General features: G+C 45.4%; 1 protein-coding gene and 1 long non-coding RNA gene across 6 annotated transcripts; one reads left to right on the plus strand and one right to left on the minus strand.

Moving 5' to 3' along the window:
* The first annotated feature begins 63 nt into the window (after positions 1-63).
* On the plus strand, positions 64-16,796 carry LOC123001516 (uncharacterized). Of its 3 annotated transcripts, none has more exons than XR_006410497.3 (5): positions 64-393; positions 5,247-5,393; positions 8,039-8,234; positions 12,310-12,454; positions 13,466-16,796. It is a non-coding gene; the product is annotated as an uncharacterized LOC123001516 (long non-coding RNA). The 3 variants fall into 3 exon arrangements; XR_008957545.1 differs by having other exon boundaries at positions 8,039-8,221; positions 12,307-12,454; XR_006410496.3 differs by having other exon boundaries at positions 65-393; positions 8,039-8,221.
* Positions 16,797-18,557: 1,761 nt separating this feature from the next.
* Positions 18,558-23,110, minus strand: GDF9 (growth differentiation factor 9). Of its 3 annotated transcripts, none has more exons than XM_026507964.4 (3): positions 23,031-23,110; positions 21,053-21,248; positions 18,558-19,908 (listed from the first exon to the last, which is right to left on the minus strand). In XM_026507964.4, exons 2-3 carry the CDS (start codon positions 21,183-21,185, stop codon positions 18,944-18,946), a joined length of 1,098 nt encoding a protein of 365 aa, XP_026363749.1. In that variant the 5' UTR covers positions 21,186-21,248; positions 23,031-23,110; the 3' UTR covers positions 18,558-18,943. The 3 variants fall into 3 exon arrangements, with proteins under 3 accessions (XP_026363749.1, XP_044243333.1, XP_026363747.1); XM_044387398.3 differs by lacking the exon at positions 23,031-23,110 and adding an exon at positions 22,626-22,703; XM_026507962.4 differs by lacking the exon at positions 23,031-23,110 and having other exon boundaries at positions 21,053-22,640.
* Between the last annotated feature and the right edge of the window lie 118 nt (positions 23,111-23,228).

Raw genomic sequence — 23,228 nt, forward strand, 5'->3', positions numbered from 1 at the left:
ACGGGGGGCGGGGGCGCGCGGAGTGGCTGCGCTGCCCGGGGGATGGCCCGCGCTCCACCCCCCGCCCCGTGGTGGCCGCTCTCCCGCCTTAGCCCCAGGCCCAGGGGGTGGACACTCGCTCTCCCGCGGGCGGGAGAAGCGGGAGAGGAAGAGGAGGAAGGGCGACCACGGCCCTCGTCCGCCCGCCTCCAGCGCCGCCTGACCCGGCGTGTCTTCAGCTCCCGCGGTGCGCGGGCTCGGGGCCCCGGGGGTCCCGACAGCCCCCTCGGTGGAGAAGGCCTGGCCAGCCCCCGAAGGCTCCAGACGGCCACAACTCCTTTCAAGTTTGACCGAGTAAACAGAGGCGCCTGGGGCTCCTGCCTCTGCACCCGTCCCTCTGAATACAGTTCAGATGTAAGTCACTCCTTGACCAACTCTTCCTCCAGAGCCTCCAATTCCAAAACTCTTCCAGTTCTTTGACTCCCACTGTGGGTTATCTCCCATTTTTGCCCCCCTTTTCTCCATTTCTCCCACCATTCCGCATCGTCTAGGCCCCTCTGGCCAGCCGCCTGAACCACGGCGGGCGCATTGTGTATCCACTCCCGCCGCCTTCAGTGGGTCCGTTAGGTGCTGCTCGTGTGCACACCCCCTACGGCTTGGACAGGGTTCACTCCAGACTGGGAATCTCAAGCTCTTTGCCTTTGGAGTTCTCCCGACTTCAGAGAATGCTCTAAATTCATCTGCCACTGTGCTTCCCTCCCTACCCTGTCCTCAGCCTTCCCTGCCCCCACTTCCCAAACCTCTATCCTCAATACTGGCTCCACCAAGAAATGCTCCATCCCCAGAAGGGACTATGGGGCCCTCTGCTGAGCCCTTTCAGTTCTCCAGTTTCTCTGCTACTGGTGTGGGCATCTCTTGATCTCCCACAGAATCAGCATGCCTGAGGGTGGGGACTGTCATACTCAGATGATATTTTGTTGGTGGCAATAACAGGGACTCACAACTCAGACAAGGGGTCAAAGCTACCACTCTCTGGGGGCACTAGCAGCCTGGGGAACTCTGTCTGCTTGGGTTGTCTAGGGGATGGAGACAGCAGGCACCTGAGCCTGGCTTTTATTGGTGCCCTCCTGTCTCTGCTCCTTCTCCAACCACCACTCCCACCCAGGCATCACCTTCAGCTGAAGCTGGAGCCCTGGGCTTAAGACAGTGGCTCAGAACCTCTTGGTGTTGAAAGCCTGCCTCTTTTAAGTTCCTGGTCCTCATGGTTGGGCTCAGAGCAACATAATAGAGGGTACACAAACCAGCAACCAAAAGTTGATTCAAAATTGCCTACATTTTTAATTTATATTTTCCATTTCATATTGAAAAAAGTATCTTGAAAACCACAATGTGGACACAGTATCCACAGCAGTTCTTATAAATCCACTCAACCTTCCTGCTCCCTTACTTCTCTTACTCTATAGAAACTCTGCCTAACTCCCAGAAAACTGAAATCCTGTCCACCCACTTCTCTCCTTGCCTCCTGTCTTCTGATGAAGAGAGAAAAGCAGCCCCCTGACATCTGGAAGTTGACCTATTGGTAGGAGCTGAGCTGACATTCATAGCCAAGGCCTTGGTGTTCTCCTGTTGCACGTAATCGATTTCACAGGACATCAACATCAGACAAGGCCATCTGTAACCATTCTGTAATCCGATCTGGGCACAGATAATCCATGAACGTTGTCCACATCATTAAAAATGACCAAACGTCTTTCTGTCCTGGCTAATATGAGTGACTCCCATTTCTTTACCAACTGTGGCTTTAGCTTCACTCTCATTATTCCTCTTTCTAGGTAAGACTTATTGACATGCCTAATCAGGGAATTACTCCTTTCCGATGGCATCAAACACTGAGCAAAATCTTGTTTCTTTAACTCTCTCTAAAGTCGCTAACACAAGACCAAATTCAGTAACTCCTTTCTAACAGAAACCCCCTCTTACTGACATGCCCAGTGGTTCCTCATGCCGTGTGTTCCCCCCCCTCACTGCAGCAATCAATACACCCACTTTGTTCAACTACAGGTGTGTTCCTGGTGGTCTTTGCCCTGAGAGTATTAAGATTTCCTAGCTCTTATCTAATGGGAAGAGACCAGGGAAATGCTAACCATCCTACAATGCACAGGACAGTTCTGCACAAAAAGAATTCTGCGACACCAAATGCCAATAGGGCTGAGGTACAGAGGTGCCTATTGACACCATTCCTTTCCCTGCCACAGGCAACATTCTGATGTATTTGGAGTGTATTGTCTTACATTTATTCTAAGGTGTGTATTGTTGCTTTGTTGCTGTGTATGCTTAATGTAAATGGTATGATGTTAAAATCTTTAAAAAAAAAATGTCCTAGCTCTTTATTATATAGGTGCAGAAAAGGGGCACGTGGGTGACTCACTCAGTTCAGGTCTTGATCTCAGGGTGGTGGGATGAAGCTCCAAGCTTCGCGGGGGTCTGCTTGTCCCTCCCCTTCTCTGTCTGCCCCTCCCCCAGTGCATGCGCATTCTCTCGCTCATAAATAAATAGGGACGACTGGGTGGCTCAGACGGTTACATCTGCCCTAGGGTCAGGTCATGATGGGATCGAGCCTCACATCTGACTCCCTGCTCCACGCTCCACGCTCCACGGAGAGCCTGCTTCTCCCTCTCCCTCTGCTTGCCACTCCCCCTCCTTTTGCTCTCTCCCTCATCAAATAAATAAAATTGTTATAATTTTTTAAAAAGCTCAAAGAATCTTGGGGCGGAAGGGAGGAGGAAAAACGGCAAAGTTCGAGTTCACCTTTAGTTCGAGTTCACCTTTAGTGCTGGTGGGTGGGGAGTCGGGCCCGAAGAGGATGGAGACATGCACATATTGATCACATTTTTCTACAAGAAAACCAGATTCTTGTGTCCCTCAGCATCTCATTATTTTCCCAGGCTCTTTTTTAAAGAGACTCCTAGGTGCCTGGGCTTAGCCAGGGCTGCAGCCACAGACCTCGCTGTGCCCGGCCAGGCCTTAGCTCAAGGAACTGATGGGTGGGAAGGCTGCGGGCCTCATTCTACGTGGCTTGGCACTTGTAATCTGAACTGTTGAAACATACCTAAGTCACTGCCCACCTCACGAGTCTCTGTAGCTTCTTGCTTTGATTCCCTCTCCCCGCTGTTGGATTTGGGTGATATGATGTGAAAATGGTATAAATACTAAAGACCATGTATTCGCTGCCAGGCAAAATCTGTGCTATTCACCTTTTTAACCCTGTCATTCCTGAGAAGTAGGTATTATACCCCCACTTTAGAGGTGAGAAAACCGAGGCTTGGGAAGATTAAATATCTTGTCAAGGTCAAGTAGCTCATAAGAAGTAGAGGCAAAATTTAACCCCATGATGGCTAGTTCCAAAGGCCATTTTCACATAACCAATGAAAAGAATTGCAAGACATGGTGGTCCATGCAGCTTTGGGCCCATGCAGGAGAGCAGAATTTTAGATTGAGCAGGACTGGAAGGTAAATGGGGAAGGTGAGAAACGAGCAGCAGCAAAACTCCAATCAGAACGTCTTTCTTTCTGTGTCTTCAACAGTCTAACCTGCACCTGGGCTGTTTCACAGTTGGTTTCCATGGGTTTATTGTAAAGGGCTTATAAAAACACTTCTTTCCAGACATACCTTTTCAAGGTGTTCTGCGACTTGAGTTTTTTTTTTTTTTTTTTTTTTTTTTTTTAAGAGAGAGAGAAGGGAGGTGGTGGAGGGGGAGAAGGAGAGAAAGAATCATAACCAGGCTCCACACTTAGTGTGGAGCCCGACAGGGTGCTCGATCTCACAACCCTGAGATCAGGACCTGAGCTGAAATCAAGAGTCTGATGCTTAACCTACTGATACACCCAGGCACCCCTGCAACTTGATTTTTTAATTTGAAGTTATATCTTGGTGCTCTTTCACTATCTCTGTACATAGAGCTGTATCATTCTTTTTAATAGATGTACAGTTATCCATTACATGGGCATAAATAAATTGGGTTATTGATGGGCATTTAGGTTAACCTGTATTTTACTATTAGTAATTTTGTAATGAATACCCCCTGGTCATATATCTTTACTCACATTTGTTTGTAGGATAAATTCCTAAAAGATGAATTGGAAGTGGCTCCTCCCAGCCACCCCAGCTAACATATTACAGATCAGAGAAGAACCATCCAACCTAGGCTTTCCTCAATTTCTGACCCTAAAAATCACAAGCAAAATGATTATAAATGTAGACATTATGTTTTGGGGTAGTTTGTTACAAGTAATAGAGAAATGTAACAAGGTGTGGAAGTTTCCATTTTGGTTGATATTGTTAAATTTCCTACAAAGAGGTTGTACCAATATACATTTCTATCGATGTAGGAGAGTTACCATTTTCCTACATCCTCACTAGTACAGCGTATTATCAAAATTTGATGTCTGCAATCTGAAAGGCAAAAATAGTATCTCACTCCTTTAATTTACATGTTTAATAAATGAAATTGCGCAAAACTTTGTCCATTTAAAAGCATTTGTATTCACTTTGGCAATCTGTCAATTCCTTTTGCCCATTTTTCTATTTGATTATTGGTCTTTTCTTATTGATTTGTAAGATCTCTTTATATATTAAGGCAATTAACTTTTTTTTCTTATGTGGGGCAAATATTTTCTCAAGGTTGTGTCTTTTGATTTTGTGGTGGCAATAAATCTGTCATCCCTGGCTGAATCAAAAGATTTATCTTTCTTTTAGACAGCAGCTACATAGCTGTCGTAATAATTCAGAAATAGTCATGTCTTGGTTAAAATACAGTAGAGGCTAGAAAGCTTTCAACAAAATCATGTTGTCTATTTTTAGAAATCCAACAAAACATGAGTCATTGCTTATACACAAATCTCTACTTAAGTTGTAAATGTTCCCTTACAGCAAGTTTGTTTGCTTTCTAATTATGCACTGAATTCACCACACTTGTTTAAAGATAGGACTTCACAGAAAGACAGCCATGAGATTCAAATGCAGAGAGAATGAAGCTCACTCTCTCCTGCGGGGGCTTTTGACAGTAAGGCCTCTGGGCAAGGCTGGGTAGGGACTGGCTGTCAAGGGATGAAATAAAAGTTCCCTTTCAGATCAACAGTCCTTGGGAAGGAATGGTGGGCTGTCACATGCCTATCAAGTACACATATATCACCTTTTCTCTACAGACAGTGGGTGATATCTCAACCTCTGTTTGCTATAACCATAATAATTCAGCTTTTCTCTTCTAGCCTGTCCCCGAGCCTCAGGCCTGGGACTGTTCCATCTTCCTGGTCTACCTTCGTTCAGGTGTTACCTACATACCCTTGGATAAGAGAGGTTAAATGAAATAGATGGACAGAAACCTCTCTTTTTCTGCCCCAGTGGACCCAGGACAGGTAAGTGGTGGTCAAGTAAGAATTTCTGTTTTGCTCTTCTGGTCTCCTGGGACCCAGATGAGAAGTGTCAGCTAAGCTTCATGTTGGTTTTCAAGAATATAAACTCAGACTCTGAACAAGACCCCCAAAGGCATTGCCCAGAAAGGGCAACAGCTGGCTCAAGCCCAGGAATGGCCAAACTGCCTCTTCTGTGCCCCGGCCCTAACAAAGTAATGAGATACTCTCCAAAGGCCCTCTCCTAAAAGTGCCCTCTGTTTGAGCTCAGTCTCTCAGGTCTCTGCTTGCCAAAAAATCACCTGGTCAGCATTTTTAAGGGGAGAGAAATCCAATTCTAGAGCTCTGGGCCCAGAGCTGCACACAAAAGGCGCGTGCTGGCCTGGGGGCAGGACTGGGTCAGAGCATGCCATGTGCATGTGGGGTGAATTGTGGTCGTGGTTGGCTCTGGAAAAAGATCATGCAGGTATTTAACATTCAGGTAGGAAATATTGATTTTAACTGATGTAGCTGATCAGTTACTCACACGAAGGAGACCACCCTAAAACCTGGGGGTGCCTATGTCCAGCATCCATCACGGTCCCTGCATTTTCAGGACCCTGCCAAGGGTGAATGTGACAACACCCTCTCTAGTTGCCAGCTCTTTGTACTTCAAGAGAAGGATCAAGTTAGGAAAAAACAGAGAAAAGGAAAGAAAAACCAAGGTATGAAGTTACTTTTGACTTCCCTAGCCCATCAGCTAATAAGATCAAGGGGGAAGGTACCTATTTATTGGGTAACACCAAAGGAATTCTGGGGTTCAACAGCAACTAACAGTCATTGCCTGGAGGAAGAAGATGTGGATTCAGAAAACAGGCTTATTGGCCCCCTGTGATTCCTCACCACAGAACAGGGATGTGTTCTCCAATTCATGCGTCCAAGGTATAGGAAAAGCATCGTAGTGGGAAGAAGAGGGTGAGTTCACAGCCTGGCAGAGTAAGTGGGAACACCAGTCACGGTAGGACTCCGGAGAAACCCCAACCTTCCTGGACCTCTGTTTCCTCATCTGTAAAACGGTGAGGGGACTACAGATCTGCCAGTTAAAGATCAAATGAGATTCCATCACATATATTCAGTGGCAGGCTTGTAGGAGGCCATCAGTAAATGACGTCAGATATTACTCCTCACTTCAGCCTTCCTTGTGCAGAATACAATCTCCCCTAAATCCCAGTCTCAATTTTTTTTTCTTTAAAGATTTGATTTATTTATTTGTCAGAGAGAGAGCACAGGCAGGGGGAGCAGGAGGCGGAGGAAAGAAGCAGGCTCCCCGCTAAGCAGGGAGCCCGATGTGGGACTTGTTCCCAGGACCCTGGGATCATGACCTGAGCAGAAGACAGATGCTTAACGGACTGAGCCACCCCGGCGTCCCTCCCAACCTCAATTTCATCTCTAAGGGTTGGTTTATACACAAGAGGTTTCCCATGGATGTTGGTCACGCTCTTGGGTAGCTTACGACTCAACTTTGCTTACTACTGCCCCGAACAGGGCTGCAGTGGACATCCAAACACTTCTGTCATGGGGGGAATCCCATGTTGTGTTGGAGACACAGGGACCCTCCTCCCAATCTGAAAGCCAGCCAGCCACAGATTAGGCCTGAGACCCGGGCTTGACCAATCTGATGCCCCTGCCAGGACTCTCATGCGAGTGACATAAAGACACAAGGACAGATGAGAAACTTCCGAAAGTCTGGGAGTACAGTGACAGCAGAGGTCAGGACTACCTGTCTCCTGCTCTTGCTGCCCAGTCTCTTCTGGTTCCTGCCTATTTTTGTAGTCTGGTCCTCCTGCTTTCTAGTCAATTCTATGAACTACCACACTTCCTTCCAATACATTCCTTTCATTGAGTGAGTCAGGCATCACTGGTCACTGTTGCTTGGAACTAACAAGTTTCTGATATAGAGCCAAGACCTCTTTCAAAAACTGGGATTCCAGTGTCAGGCAGGAAGAAATCTAGCCAGACGTGGGTATTGCAAACTACGTTTTCCCTGGAAGAAGTAAGTACCAGGCACAAGAGCAAGGGAGATCTCACACAGATGCCCTGGAGCTAAGGGGATGCCATCCCAGCCCTTTGATGTGGCTGGAGACCCTTAAGCAGGTCTTACACAACCTCAGAACTACCAACGCAGGAAACAAGATAAAGCAGCACAGGAGAAACACAAGGCAGGCAAGTTCCTGGTTCGAAGTCACAAACATTCGCTATAAAAACGCAAACAAGATTTCCCTTAACAAACATAAAATCAAAGACAGGAAAATCGCAATCGGTTTCTTTTTCCTATTCCTGCACTAAGGAGGGTTGACCTCGATTCTACCTGATTCTTCACACCAGCACGGACCAAAGGTCTGATGTCAGGCCAAGGTGGGCCTGTTTTGAGACCCAGAAACATAGGCTCCCATTCCACAGCTACCCCTTCTGGAGGGCTGGGCATATGCTGAAGTGTCTTCTTTTCGTCCCTCCCCCAGTAAGGACCCATCTTGACACTGAGTCGCACAATCCCTGAGCCAAGCAACCCCTCCTCAGTGAAGCTTCTCTGATATCTCTAGGCAGAGTTCATTGTTCCCTGCCCCATCTAAGGCTACATTGTAGAATAGTCATTTGTTTGTCTGCCCCACTAGACAGATTTTGAGCTCTTGAAAGAAAGGGTGCCTGGCCTACCAGATTCAGAACTGTGACCCGTGCTTCTTGAACAAATGCCTCTGGGAGACCTGATCCTGGGTGAACAGCAAAACCATTCCTCCATTCCGAGAGTTCATAGCTGGCAGCAACTTCCCAAGGATGGCCTTGGTCTCCAGGATCCAGTAAGGAGCATGTGTATGTCTACGTGTGTGTGTGCACTTTGGGGGAGGTGTGAGGGAGTGTCCACACAAGCAGCGTTCTAGGTACCAAGGGGCCCTCCTATGGCAGTGGTAGTGTAAAAGGAATCACTTAATAAGCAAGCAAGGTCTTGTCTGTTCATGTGCCAAGTGGCCCATGGCTTCAAATTAGAGGCACAGGACACACACCCTAGGAGCCAAGAGCCAGAAAGGAAGTCAGCAGCATCCTTCCTCCCACGGAGAGCTGTTTCTGGTAACACCTCTCTACTCCAGCATCAGCACCCTTTCGAGGGGCTGCTGGCTATGCCCATGGGCAGACTGGCTGGAAGACTTTTGGTTTTAACTGCCACAAGGAGAAAGTGAAGCAACAATGGGAGAGAGCTGAAGGAAATGACCAGCCCGGATCGAATGTTGCTTTCAAGCTTGTGCCCCCAGCGAGGTCTTGACTCCTAGCCATTCCCCTCGGGCTGGTCAACAAGGTCTTGTATCATCTGCTTCTTCTACAGCTCACTGGGGGAACATGCTTTACAGCAACATTAGAGGGGTGCCTGGGTCATGGTGGCTCAGTTGGTTGGGCTTCTGCCTTCAGCTTGGGTCATGGTTTCACGTCCCGGGATCGAGCCCCATGTCGGGCTCCCCACTTCTCCCTCTCACTCTGCCCGCTGCTCTCCCTGCTTGTGTTATCTATGAAATAAATAAATAAAATCTTAAAAAAAATAAAGCAACAATTAGCACCCACCAAAATGACTAGAATCAAAAAGACGTTCATTAAACGTTGGCAAGAACATAAAGAAATCAGAATCTTCATGCACTGGGGGTGGGAACGTAAAATGGTGCAGCTGCTTTGGAAACAGTTTGTCAGTTTATCAAACAATTAAACAGTTACCCTACGACTTGGCAATTCTACTCTTTGGTATACAACCATTAGAACTGAAAACACGTTCATACAAAAACTTGCACGTGTTTATAACGGCATTATTCATAATAGCCAAAAATACAAAGAACCCAAAGGGCCTTCAACAGATGTATAAACAATGTTGTATTTCCATACTATGGAGTATTATTCAGCCATAAAAAGAAGGTAAGGACTGATACATGCTACATGAATGAACCTTGAAAAGATTATGCCAAATGGAAAAAGCTAGACAAGAAGACCATATATTGTAATTCTATTTATAGGAAATGTCCAAAATAGGCAAATCCACAGAGACCGAAAACAGATTAGTAGGTTGCTAGGGGCTGTGGGGAGGGGGGATGGGAGGTGAGCATTAAATGGTATGAAGTTTTTAGGGGAAATGATGGAAATGTTCTGGAATTAGTGGTGATGGTTGCATAACCTTGTGAGTAGACTAAACATCATTAAACATAGTTTACAACGCTGAATTTTGTAGTATGTGAACGCTCTCTGTATGTGTATGTATGGATACACACATATATACACATGGAGTTAACAGCGGCTGCCGACACTGGCTAATTCTTGCTCAAGATCTTCATACACAGAACAAGAGATAGCCTCCAAGCACTGTAACCACTCTGATATTTTAAATTTAACGTCTAAAAGCAAAAAGACGGAGTGGCTGGGTCAGTTAAGCATCGGCCTTCAGCTCAGGTCACAATCCCAGGGCCCTGGGATCCAGCCCTGCATCAGGTTCCCTGTTCAGTGGGAAGTCAGAGTCTCCCTCTGCCTCTGCCCCTCCCCCCTGCTCCTGCACACACTCTAATAAAATCTTAAAAAAAAAAATGAAAGAGAAAAAAATTCACATATTCTTGAACTCTTTTACCCACTAGTTCAGAGCAGAGATCTGCCCAGAGACCTAAACGCATCTTACACCTGGGATCACCTGGGTTGCATCTGTGGGCTACAAGTTCTAATATTCACATGCATGGAGCTCATATGACTTTGAAAAGTTACTATTGAGGGTCAATTAAAATGTACTCATTATTTTAAAAAGAATCTTTAGCAGTAATACCAAAGGAGTCTGCTCACAAGTATACAGCCTAACCATACGCGTTCGTCAACTTTGATCTGACTTGATGAAATTGTTAGAACAACCAAGTTATTCTCAGGACCTGTCAAGTCACAGCATCTCCCATCCTGACAGTGCATGTGGGTCTGCATGGCAGTTCTCCACTTTGTGGGTGTAGCTTCATGCAAGAAAAAGAACTCTGGCAGAGCAGATCCTGTTCGCTCCTGGTAGGCAGACTTCTACGGTACATCAATTCCTTTGACTCGGATGGGGCAGATGATCGGACCAAGAACCGCACTCCAAATGTAGCTGCCGAAAATTAAAGCAGGTTTCACGTGTATCTCAATCCGTGCTTCTCTCCTCAAACTATGACTGTTTTCACCAGTGAGAGCTGGGATCCATCTCTTACCATCAGTGATTCCACCATGGCTGGGCCGTTCAGGAGTGGGAAAGAAGTATACTTGAGTATAAACGTTCAAGAGAAAGCTACTGCGTAATGGGAGGGCAATGTATCAGACTAGGTAATAAACATATAATGGGTGTACTTTAAAAGTGTCATGAGCTCTACCTTGGGAGGCAATGTCCGTATGGAGTTCACGGTGAAATCCTATAAGGAAGAGATTGTTTGCTGTCCGATAGAAACACAATATGAGCCACACATGCAGTTTTAAATTATCTAATAGCCTCGTTTTAAAAAAAAATTGAGACTAATTTTTATAATACATATACATCCTTAATATATCCAAATCCTGTATGTCAAAAAGCTATCACTTCAACGCGTAAAATACCTAAATGTTACATTGATCACATTTTGTCATACGAAGGCTTTTCAGAGCTGCTGTGCAGGTTACCTTCACAGCTCGTTTCCACTGTGATTAGTCCTATCTCCAACGCTCAGCAGTCACACGTGGCTAACGACTAGGACAGCGCAGCTTCGGAGCATCTCAGTTACAGTACTAATAAAAGCAGCATGGACGAGAATCTGTTTGCTGGACACCGTTCTCAGCTCTTTACATGAATTAACTCATTGCATCCTCCCAACAACCGTATGAAATAGGCACTATGACTATCTCCATTTCACTGATGAGGAAAGTGGGTTCAGAGATGTTAGCTCAATTGCCCCAAGGTATAGCCAGGGTGATTCCAGGGCTCATGGTTTTCATTCTTCTCCTCCCTGGGCCTACCATGGCTCTCTCCAGTAGGATCTCAATGAATGGTAATAAACAGAGTGCTGCTCTGCTGGGGATGCTTTTGGCCCCCACTTGCAGGTAGTGTCGTTGGAGAAAGAGCTGAAAAAGATGAAGCTGTGAACGTTTTGGTTCCAGCGAAAACTCCCTGCGTGCCATCAGCTTAGTCCATCACCAAGATTCCTTCCTCTCCACAAGCCGGCTTTTTAGCCCTTTTAAGTATTTCACAAAGTGACAATGGTCAAGGGCACGGACACAATGACAACGTGTGATCCTGATGATTTTCTTCTCCAACCATGCAATAATTGGCTAAGTTTACAGCACAAAATTTCCTGGCGAATGACGCAATGGAAGTTGGGCACATTAACCTTTATTTTGACTTAAACTGTTTTCCCCTATTTAAAGGTACAACTGAACTCAGCTTTTCTACAATGAGGCAAAACTTCCAATTGCTTATTGGCAAGTAGGCTGGTATCACTGTTTAACACTATCTAAGGAGGTACTTTTTTTAAATCTTAAATAGGGCATGCAGTCCAAATATTAGATGGTCTCCTGCCTTAGAAGTATGTCTACTGTCCTTACCTAAAACTGACCTGACGTCGCCTCAAGGAGGAGGTGGAGAAGGTTAAGGAAGCCGTCAAGCAGAACATATAGAAAGTTATTTGCAGATCACAAAGGGATTACAGTTTGCTTTTTTTCCCCTAAGATTTTATTTGAGAGAGAAAACAAGAGACAGAGGAGGGACAGAAGAGGAGGGGCAGAAGGAGAGGGAGAAGCAGACTCCCCTGCTGAGTAGGGAGCCTTATGCAGGGCTCGAACCCAAGACCCTGGGATCATGACCTGAGCTGAAGGCAGATGCTTAACCGAGTAAGCCGCCCAGGTGCCCCTTAGACTTTTCTAATCCATTTTCTCTAAGCAGATGTTTGAAGAAGGACTTCACATGGGAATTGAAGAAGGATCTCTTCTTGAGGTGAAGCACTGACTGCACGCCTTCATCTCTACTCCCTCCCACTGCCATCAGAACAAGTGATTATCATATACACCCCCCTAAAGGCAAAGAATAGGTGAGGAGAGTTTAGCAGAGGAGTGTGAATCAATTTTTGGGAGGTGGAAATTGGCCTCAAGTGTGAGCAGAGCTCATGAAAAAGGAAACCTAAACCTGCCGTGGGTGGGGTTATCAGTAAGAAGCCACCTGAGGAGCACACAGAAGCCTGGGAAATCTCGGGAGATGACGAGGCCATGTGCCATGGAAGGCAGTGGTGCCAGCTAGGGCTCTAAGTGGGTATCGACACAGTCTGTAGATACAACAATTAGACAAATGTACACTCCCCCATTCCAAGCAGCTAGGTGACCAACTCTGCCCCAAAAGAGGGGAATGAGGGTTAATTCTGTGGAAGTATGGAATCAAAGAGTCTCCAGAGCAGCCAGCCCCAGGTGTGGGGGAGATTGGGAATAAGCCCCCATATGGGATAACAAGGTAAAAGCTCATAGCCTCTTGCACTGCTGGGGTCTAAAACCACCAACCTCTCAGTCTGTATTTTGCCCCATCTTCCTCCCATCAAAAGATACAGTAATTCTTTTGTGCAGAAACCTGTAGAAACTGTTAGGAGCCTCAAACCCAAGAGCCTGTTAATGAACACCTCTGGCCGTCTCATGCAGACATTCCCACAGCTTTCTGGGGCCATATACTTAAAGATGCGCAACAAAAGATTTTTTAGAAACCCTCTAACATGAAAGGCAAGACCATAACAAAACTTTAAAAAATATTTTCTTTTTAAACATTTTATTTGAGAGAGCGCGAGCACAGGCACATGCATGCACATTTGGGGGGGGCAGAGGGACAGGGGACTCCCCACTGACCAGGGAGCCGGACCTGGGGCTCCATCCCAGGACCCTGAGATGATGACCTGAGCCCCAGGCAGACACTTAAGCAACCGAGCCACCCAGGAGCCCCCAAATAAAACTACGAAATTTGCAAAAAGAAAAAAGAAAAATTATAATTCAGATGCAGCTCATATGGATGGGAATATGAAGCCAAGGAATGGCGGAAGTTTTATCCTTTCGTTTCACCACAGGGACCGGAGTTTCTTCTCTAAAAGGTTGCCATCCTACAACCGCAGAGAGATTTGCCAAGTAACAAAACCAAGGAGCAACGAAAATACATGCCAAGTTCTTCACCTCTCTCCATCCCATCTCCACTGCGATAATGCAAGTCAGCACCATCTCTCCCCTGGACCCTGACAACAGCCCTCTAAAGCCCCGAGGGTCTTCAGGCTTCAGACTAGTTTTAAGATTTTATTTGGGGGGAGGGAGGAGAGAAGCAGACTCCCTGCTGAGCAGCAAGTCTGACTCGGGGCTCAATCCCAGAGATCATGACCTGGGCCGAAGGCAGACGCTTAACGGACTGAGCCACCCAGGTGCCCCCAGACTAGTTTCTGCCAAACAACTCTACATGTAATATTTAGAGTGATATTTAAGGGGAAAAAATGAATAGAACCATTTCTGGAAACTGGTTTAGCATTCTCCATGTCTTCCTAGCCAGTCCCCTGGTGCTGGCCTAACAAGGTCTTGTATCTACCTGGTCTGTCTACTTCCATTGCATGTCCTCCTACTCCACTTGGCTCTCCATGCCTTCCTCCTCCTTTCCTATTTGCCAGTCACACCCAGTTCTTTCTCTTCTCAGAACCCAAGTTCATTCTCACCTCTCTTCTGCCTAGAAGCTCCTGGATATGGCTGCTCATGGTATTTGTATATTGTCCGTCTCACCCCACTGATAGAAAGCTCCGTGAGAACAAGTACCATGTTCATCTTATTTCCCACTATGACACTGCTTAGAAGAGTAACATGTGGGGGCGCCTGGGTGGCTCAGTCATTAAGTGTCTGCCTTCGGCTCAGGGCCTGATCCCAGAGTCCTGGGATTAAGCCCCGCATTGGGCTCCCTGCTCCACTGGGAGCCCTCTTCTTCCTCTCCCACTCCCCCTGCTTGTGTTCCCTCTCTCACTGGCTGTCTCTGTCGAATACATAAAGTCTTTAAAAAAAAAAAAAAGAGTAACGTGTGGTGTACACCCAATAGGTACTTACTGAATTAATAAAACTATAGTTTAAAGGGCTCAAAGTTTTAAGGGTAGGGGTGAAATGGCAGGAGATGAAAAAAAATATTAAACCATTAAATAATATCAAAATATTAACTTAACAAAACTCTAGAATCTATCAAAACTATTGATGTTAGGATGAACATTTCCTTGACCAAGTAGTTTTTAATGTAAAAAAAAAAAAAATCTATTCCATCAATGACAATATCCTAATTGTGGTAGTGTGCTAGTTTCTCAAGGTATTATCACTGCAAAAACTGGACAGAAGATAAAAATGATCTCTCGTATTTCTTACTATTGCATTTTAATCTCCAATCACCTTAAAATAGTTTATTTTAAAAAATTCTAAAGATACTTTTCATTCAGCCTGCTTATGTAGTACCACCCCAAACTGTATTCCTCCAATGAATATTCTGTGGTGACAAAAGCTCTCTTGGAATTCAGAGTAATAAAGGAAGTCTCTGTTTCCGGTAAGTGATATATTTTCCTGCAGCTGAGAACATCAGACTCCGTTCTTAACCACACAGAGCAGCACCTGGCCCATAGTCAGTGTTCAATAAATATTTATTCAGTGAGCTAATTATTTCTGAGAAAGCCAAAATGACCGAGGCACCAGCTGTGAACTCCTAACACTGCCTGTCATAGCATTCCAACAGGGAAAGACACTGACTCTAAACTGTTCACATAGCACTTAAGCAATAAAATGCCCAAAATGCAGTTGACCCTTACCCACATATATTACTCAATTGTTCCATAGAAATTGCATTACACACCGAAGTAGGACAAAGAAATACTGTCAGACCACTTAAAAAATCCTATTTTTTAATTACTGAAACAGCCCTGGTCTAACATATTAGGGCCCTTTCCAAACACTAACTCGTAGATTTGTGCTTTGGGAAGGACAACTGCATCAGGAAGTAATTATACACACAAAAAGTACCTACTTATCAATTCTGGTCAAGGTTGAAGTGTCTGAATCTCCTGGTTGTGTTGATTTTTTCCTTCTATTTAGAGAACATTATAAAATAGAAAAGCATTCTGTTTTATCCATTATCAATCCATTCAGCCAATGACATATTAAGAAAGGTTTTGGGGGACTAACATCCCCTAGAAGAGTATCTTAAGTATTTTAATTTCACTTGTCATTTTATAACTTACAATCCTAAAGTTACAAATTAAAATTGGTTACTTAAAATTTTGGTAAAGTTCTGAGCATTTTTCTTTTATCACTCACGTAACCATGAACACTTCCTCCTTGACCCCACATTTCCCCACAGACCGTCCAAACTGAGCTCTCAACCAAGTCCGGTGGCTGCTGCCCTTGAACCTGCTTGGTTCAATACACCAAGTATTCAGTTTAACACGGGAGCTGATTTAAACAGATAAGGAGCAAGAAACTCAGAGCCGAAGGTAAAACCAGCTCTTGACCTGCGCCATTGTTCCCTGGCGTACTAAAGCACCCATCCCATTACGTGACCTCCTATCTCATCTGAACTAAATACCAAAGCTGAATGCATCACTTTAAGGCACATGTAGCCTCATCCTTGAATTTCCAGATTTCAATCACCGTTGTCCTTTCTCTTTTCTAAAGTGGCAGCTTTTCTAAGAGCAACCAAAGAAAAACAGGTTTCATTGGGAGGAGGCCGTTGGGAGACTAGTATATCCTCCTCGGTTGTGCAGAAAAGAATCTTTGAAGCTTAAATTTAGCAGATTTATCATCCCTTAATATTGACGCTGTCCTATGAATGAAGAGACTAGATTAGCAAGTTTAAAAAAAAAGAAAACAAAGTCACAGGGACACCAAACTTACAGTTCTTCATCCTGTCACTACACAACTGCAGGATCTAAATACTACGCGTCATCAACTTTAGAAGTCACCTGTAAGAATGAACTCTTTTTCTGTCCCTAATTATGGCATTGACCCTAATACTTAACTTCCATCAGAACAACTCCTTTTCTTTTCTAAACCTTCAGATTGCTGACCATATCTATACTCAACCACAGAACTAGGCCATGAAAAAAGTAAAACAAATTCCCGTCTTCGGGGAAAGAATTTCAGTTTAGTTGGAATCATGAGGAATACTTCAACTGGATACGTATTTCATGTGGTCCATTTGAAAACAGCCGTCTTTAAGGCAGACTTACCTTCAAGTAAGTTCAATTGCACATCGCCATGGTTACTCATGCCCTTTCCAGGCCAGTTATTTTTTTACCCTGAAGAATGACAGAAGACAAGACAAAACCCTTGAAACACCATCTCTTAGACTGGCAGCCTCATTTACAACAGAAAAAGGACTCCTTCAGGTTAGATAGTAAGATGGCAAAGTTACTTGGAAACTGGGCCATCTAAAACTTCTCCCTTTGTTAGTTTTATTTTTCCTTTTTTTTTTTTTATGATTTTTATTTGAGAGAGAGAAAGCACAAGCACAAGTGGGGGACGGCAGGGGGGCAGAGGGATAGGGAGAAGCAGACTCTCTGCTGAGCAGGGAGCCCGATGTGCGGCTCCATCCCAGGACCCCGGGATCATGACCTGAAGGCAGATGCTTAACCGACTGAGCCACCCACACACCTCCAGGCTCATTTTTCTTAAAAATGTTTTTGAGTGGCTAAAAGAGCATTTTTGTCAGTATGTGCAGGCTTGTGACCTGTATGCAAGATAGCACCACACCAGGAAACAACTCAAAAGGAAATTAAGAATTCTACTCTCAATCACATCAAGAATAAAATACTTAGAATTTAACAATAAGAAATGCAAAACTTATACTCGAAAAGTACAGAACATTGTTGGGAGCAATGAAAGAAGACTTCAATCTAAGGAAAAACATCCCATGCCATGGATTACAAGATTTAACATTGCTAAAACGCCAATACTCCCCAAACTCATCTACAGATTCAAAACAATCCCCATCAAAATCCCAGCTGGCTTCCTTAGACACTAAGCACTCACCACTAAGAAAAGATGATTTACAAGAATGAGGAGGGGCATCTGGGTGGCTCTGTCCGTTAGGCGGCTGCCTTCAGCTAGGATCATGATCCCAGGGTCCTGGGACTGAGCCCTGCATCAGACTCCCTGCTCAGCTGGGAGCCTGCTTCTCCCTCTCCCTGAGGTTCCCCCTGCCTGTGCTCCCTCTGTCAAAGAAATAAAATCTTTAAAAGGGGGAAAAAAATGAGGAGTACGGGGTGTCTGGCTGGCTCATTTGGAAGAGCTACCAACTCTAGATCTTGCAGTTCTGAGTTCAAGCCCCACGTTGGATGAAGATGTAAATAAGTAAAAAAAACCTTGAAGAAAATAAAATGAAAAGTACATTTTGCATTTAGGAGTTACTCTGGTTTGTAGATTAGGGTGTTAGAAACGCTGAAACAGGCATCACTACGTTAGTCCTAACTGTACCTCTAGGGCTCTCCCAAGGTAGGATTTATTGAAAACTCACATGTAAGCCCTTATAGCCAAACCAGGCCCGTTCTGTAATGTAACTTAATCACTGCCAGGTTCATTTAATGGCAACACTCCCAAATCCACCTGGAAAAAATTTGTGGGGACGGCGTGATGGGAGCTGAGGGAAATCTGCAAAAACAAACAAAAATGAAAAGAGGAAAAAATGTTCCCTGACTTCCTTCCATAGGGTCAGAGGTTTTCAATACATAAAGGCGAAAACATTCTAAAAATCTTGAACGTTGCATTTTCTTGTAAAAATCTGCAAGGCAATTTCCGTTAAGTAAATGGGACAAATGTTATATTGTTTGAGGTGAAGTCACCCTATTTACACATGCCACCCGGAGAGCTGAATTAGCATGAGGTGCACCCATCACACTAATAGAACAGACACAGACACACACGTGCTTCCAGTCCTTGTAGCTGTCCTTCATCAGGGTTTAGGTAGAAAAGCTAACTTCATAACTAAAAAGTTAAGCCAAGACTAGCTTAGAGATTATACTACTTCTCCCTCCCCTAAGACCATTTAAAAACCATCCTAAAAAAAAAAACAAAAACAAAAAAACCCAAAACCAAACCAAAACAAAAAACCACCAAAAAAAAAAAAAAAACCCCCCAAAAAACAACAAACCACACACACGGTAAATTTATGCCACTGAGAGGGATTTATTCTTCCATTAAATAAAACTATAGCACTCTGAACTATTTAGAGCCGCAATTCCATCCAAGATTTAGGTTTAGGTTTTTTACATCAAAAACAAGACTCCAATGAAAAGAAAAAAAAAAATGGCTCAGGGAAAAAAAACCTAAAGCCCTCCGAAATAATTTCATGGACATCTGAAAATCAAGGCAGATGTTACCACTTTACACCGATGGCTGCCACAGAATGGGCTCATCCACACGGGCTCCCCCATACACAACATACCGCAGTACAGCCCTTCGACAGAGCTCTCCCTGGAAGGCCCGGAGAGGCACACGGTATTTCCTTCGCTGAAGAGGCTCAAGGTTTTAGTTCAGAGACTCCTCCGTTAACGGCAGGTGCACTTAGTGGCGATCATGTCTTCATATTCTTTGTAAGCGATTGAGCCATCCGGCTCAATGGTCAACACACTGAGAGGGCTGTATTTAGCGGGTACACACGATGGTCTGGGCACCGAGGAGTCGAGCTTCTCATGGATGATGTTCTGCACCATGGTGTGAACTGGGGAGCCATACCGATGTCCAACCGCCCTGGGACAGTCGCCTTTACAGTATCGAGGGTTGTATCTGTGCGGCGCCACGATCCAGTTGTCCCACTTGAGCTGGCTGAAGCTAAGCCTGTAGTCATGGAGCTCGCACTCGTGTTGGGGAAAAAGAAACTGTTTGAAGTATTCACTCAGGTTCAAAGAAGCTGGAACCAGTGGCTTGTTCAATGCCAAGCTGACGGTCTCCTGACCCCTCCGGTGACGGGAAGATCTTACACCCTCAGCCGACCCTTCTCCCTTGGGGCAGGCAGACGGACCTCTGTTGTGGTCGGTGCTCAGTGAAGGCCTCCGCTGATTGCGAAGGGAATACCACCTGTGATAAGCCTGAGCGCTTGTGTCGTTCAGATACAAAAGCAGTGAGGGGGGCCCCGGAAGAGTCACGTTAAATGGCCTGTCCTGCGCTGGAGGATCCTGCCGCTGGTCTCTCGTGCAGGTGAAGTTTACAGACATGTGAATACTTCTCTGGTGGGAGGCCATTAGCGGCCGAAGAGGAGTGGTCACATCAACCTCAAACCATTTGTATTTCTTTTTAAATTCAAACTCTGTGTTAAAGGTATATGAGGATGGAGCTCTCTGGGGCGTCCTGCTAGAAAACTCTGGCTGTTTGATCACCAGGGTGCACACACATTGAGCAGCAGAGGGAAAAGAAATGGAGTTGCTGAAAGTGTAGAGCAAGACTGACTTCAGTAAGTTTTCAACGGCAGTAACATGGTCCAGGTTAAAGAGCAGGTCCACTGATGGAGCAGATCCTGAGAAGAAAAACAACCAACCCACCGGTAGTGCTTTCATCCAGAAACATAATAGCGAGTCAAATCAAGGCATTTGTCCTTGGTAATGTGTTATCTCCCTTCTCTTTCCCCACTTCCTCCAGCCTTAAAAAGGCGGGGAGGGGTTGGTTTTAGAGAAAATACTGGGGATAGAAACTGTCGCTAACTGCCAGCGGCTACAAGTGGCTATTTTATCATCAGAAATTCAGAACAGCTTCAGTGGTGAATAAAACAACACAGAATCATTACATTTCCCAATCTCTAGTTTCCCAGTGTCAGTAATTGGTTCCAAACATAGAAGAAGCTAGTAAATCCTATTTTTCTCTGAGTCTCTAGAGAGATAACTAATAAACACACTTACCAGCCTTGTTAAGACTTCTAAGCCCAAAAGAACAGAATCAAAGAACTTTATAGTCTAATTTGGAACACTTCAGATTGATAAATAGAAGCTTTAAAACCACTCTAATAAAATAAGACCTCAAGGAAGAGGGGAGGGCTTTAAACAGCCACAGCTGACCCATTGGGTTAAAATGGTTTTGGTCATGAGCTAGTGAATCTAGGTTTTTTTTTTTAAAGGACCACTCCTTTCTCTGACACACATAGGACTCCAAGGTGCTGGGTCAGATTGGTAACTAACACTTTGTTCCTGGGAGGGTCTACTAATCTAAATACTGTCTTCAGCTTTCCTCTCACAGAAAGCAACAAACAAGGGGAAAACTTCCTATTTTACACAATACACCAGTAGCTAGGAGACATTTTAGACACATTTCCAGGTGAGCACGGATAAAATGGGAACAATAAGCAGACAGAGGTCAAAATACCTGGTTTCCAGTCTTGATTTTGTGACCTTGGACAAGATGCTGACCTCCAGCAACACTCTGCTCAGTCTTTAGAGCCATTAAGCCTCTTCTAGCTCTAAAGTTCTACCATAGGAGCCAACGTTAATCCATGAGGGCATTAGAAAGAAACAGTAAGGTCAAGTACCAGATTTGTTTCAATGTCGATACTGAGTATCATGCAAAATAAAAAGTAATCCAAGGAGAAAGGCCCAGCTCCATTCTGTAACTGAAACACAGACAAGTCTATCATCTCCCCACCACCCATTAACCAGTCTGCTCCTACACACCTGTTGCCGGGTCCCCGGGAGCCTGCTTGTGCTGAGCACAGGATGTGAAGAGCCGAACAGTGTTGTAGAGAGGACTTCTGTTGGATTTAGGGATCCCCTCCTTGGTAGCATATACCTTATAGAGCCTCTTCATGTACCGCAAAGCTCTGGAGTCTGGCTGCAGCCTAGGGGTGCCACCTCGCCCATCATACAGAACCTTGAAAAAAGGAGAAAGGAAGCCAGGTCTGTCTCTTCCATCTAGAGGCTGCAGCAGGGACCAAGGCTCAGCCTCAGGTTCCAACTCAGCACCAGCTGCAATCTGAGTTTCTCCTCTAGAAGCCTGAGTTCCAAAGCTAATAGGAAAACACAGCCAGGAAAAGCAGAAAAACCAAAGGAAGAAGTTGCTGAGAAGCTCCATGGCCTGACAGAACTAGCAGAGGATACATTTCCCCCCTACCCGTCTTCTTGCTAAAAGCCAGGAAGAGCCTAGGTCGGTCTCTTAAATAAATTTTAGGTGTGTGGGTAGGCAAGGGTCACTTCTGTAATCAGACCTCAAGGATGCCAAGCTGAAGATAATTTTTATCAGCTGTGCATCAAACTGCTGATAACGTCCTATGTATCCAATCTATGCTCATTAGATATGGATGTATCTGGTTATGTAGCTTTCCTCTCCCTTCCCCCACCTCTCCCTTTTAAAGAGGCATTTATTTTAAAGCTCTTAAGTTTTTGTTATGCCAATAGACTAGTTATGCAAACTGAAAGGCCAAGAGAATTGAGAAATGATCTTAAAACCACCCATTTTTTGAGGTTAAGATTCTTAAAATGTTCCTTAGGTGCTCGCTGAAACTTCCAAAGCAAGTGGGAAAGCTATTCATGATGATGGGAAGATCTGTTGGTATGCAATATATTGGATTCACTCTTCCTCTCCCTTCATCCTCATCACCGCTCCCGCTTCCAGGTGCTTAGAATAATTACTTACTGCATGTTGATTTGGAGAGTGAGAAAAACACAACTGGCATTGAAATTCCAGAGAGCAGAGAACTGTTGGGTTGCCCAGTTCTCAGGGAGCTTCTTATAGAATATATACTTGGAATACTGAAATATGCTTTAAAAAGGATATCGCCTTTAACCTTGACTCATTTTTAAATATAATATCTTGATCCTTTACTTTGGTCTGCACATTCATCTATATATATTTTGGTTGAAAGGTTTAGAGATGTTTGGTTTTGGGGGGTTAAAAATTAATTTTTATTTTTATTTTAATTTGCTAGGGTGTTTTTGTTCTTGGGATAAGGACTTAATGTTCCTGGAGCTGAGACAAGGCTAGAGATGATGCTTTAGGAAAACGAGACAAAGGTGCACCATGAAAAGCTGTAACGAGGGCATATCCGGCGCACCCGTGAGGAGACTATGCTGGAAGGAAGTCAACCCACACTCATGGTACAAGATTCAGAAGCAGTCAGTGCACTGCCTAGGTTGAGGAAACTGAGGTATGTTTGCAAATTTTAAGTTCATTGCCTGCCAAGACTCCCTGGCCCCTGTCTAGGAGGCAGGGTTCCATAAAACACACGCCAACTGTTGAATGACAGCTTACTCCAACATCACATATGGCCGGCAACGCCAAGAACAAAACATTTACAGACGCTCTGCAGCAGGCAGAAAGGCCAGGCCAGCAGCATCCTTCCGGGAAAGCGCTTGCGGAAACGCCGAGAAGGCCCCCGGGGCCGTGGAGAAGCGTGGGCGGCAGCACCTCCGCGCCCCGCAGCCCGCCCCCGGCCAGACCTGGGTGGGAGGTGGCGGCAAGCCGGCGGCTGTGGAGGTAGCCTCGTCCCTCCTACCGCCGCCCACGGCCGGTTATCAACGGTTTGCCCATTCCTTGGGGACTCCTGGGGCGCAACGTGAGGAAACGTTTTTATTCTACCGGGGGAAAGTCTAAGCCCCGCCAGTGGATTCTCGGACCGCGGCGTCCGAGAGAAGCCGCAGATGCACGTCCCCGAACCTGGTACTGGGGTCGCTGATGTTCTGGAAAGAACCGAGCCCCTTTAGCGCTTGGGCCAGAGCGCAGACGGCCGCGTGCAGCGGCCCCTCCTCCGGCCTCAGGGCGCTCTCCACAGGAGCGGGACGCACAGGTCCTCAGGGCCCGGCCAACGCGCCCTCGACGCCGGCTGGCCCCTTTCTCTACGCCTCTCTGCGCCAC

The sequence above is a fragment of the Ursus arctos genome, unplaced genomic scaffold (assembly GCF_023065955.2).
Source record: "Ursus arctos isolate Adak ecotype North America unplaced genomic scaffold, UrsArc2.0 scaffold_5, whole genome shotgun sequence".
Lineage (NCBI taxonomy): Eukaryota > Metazoa > Chordata > Mammalia > Carnivora > Ursidae > Ursus > Ursus arctos.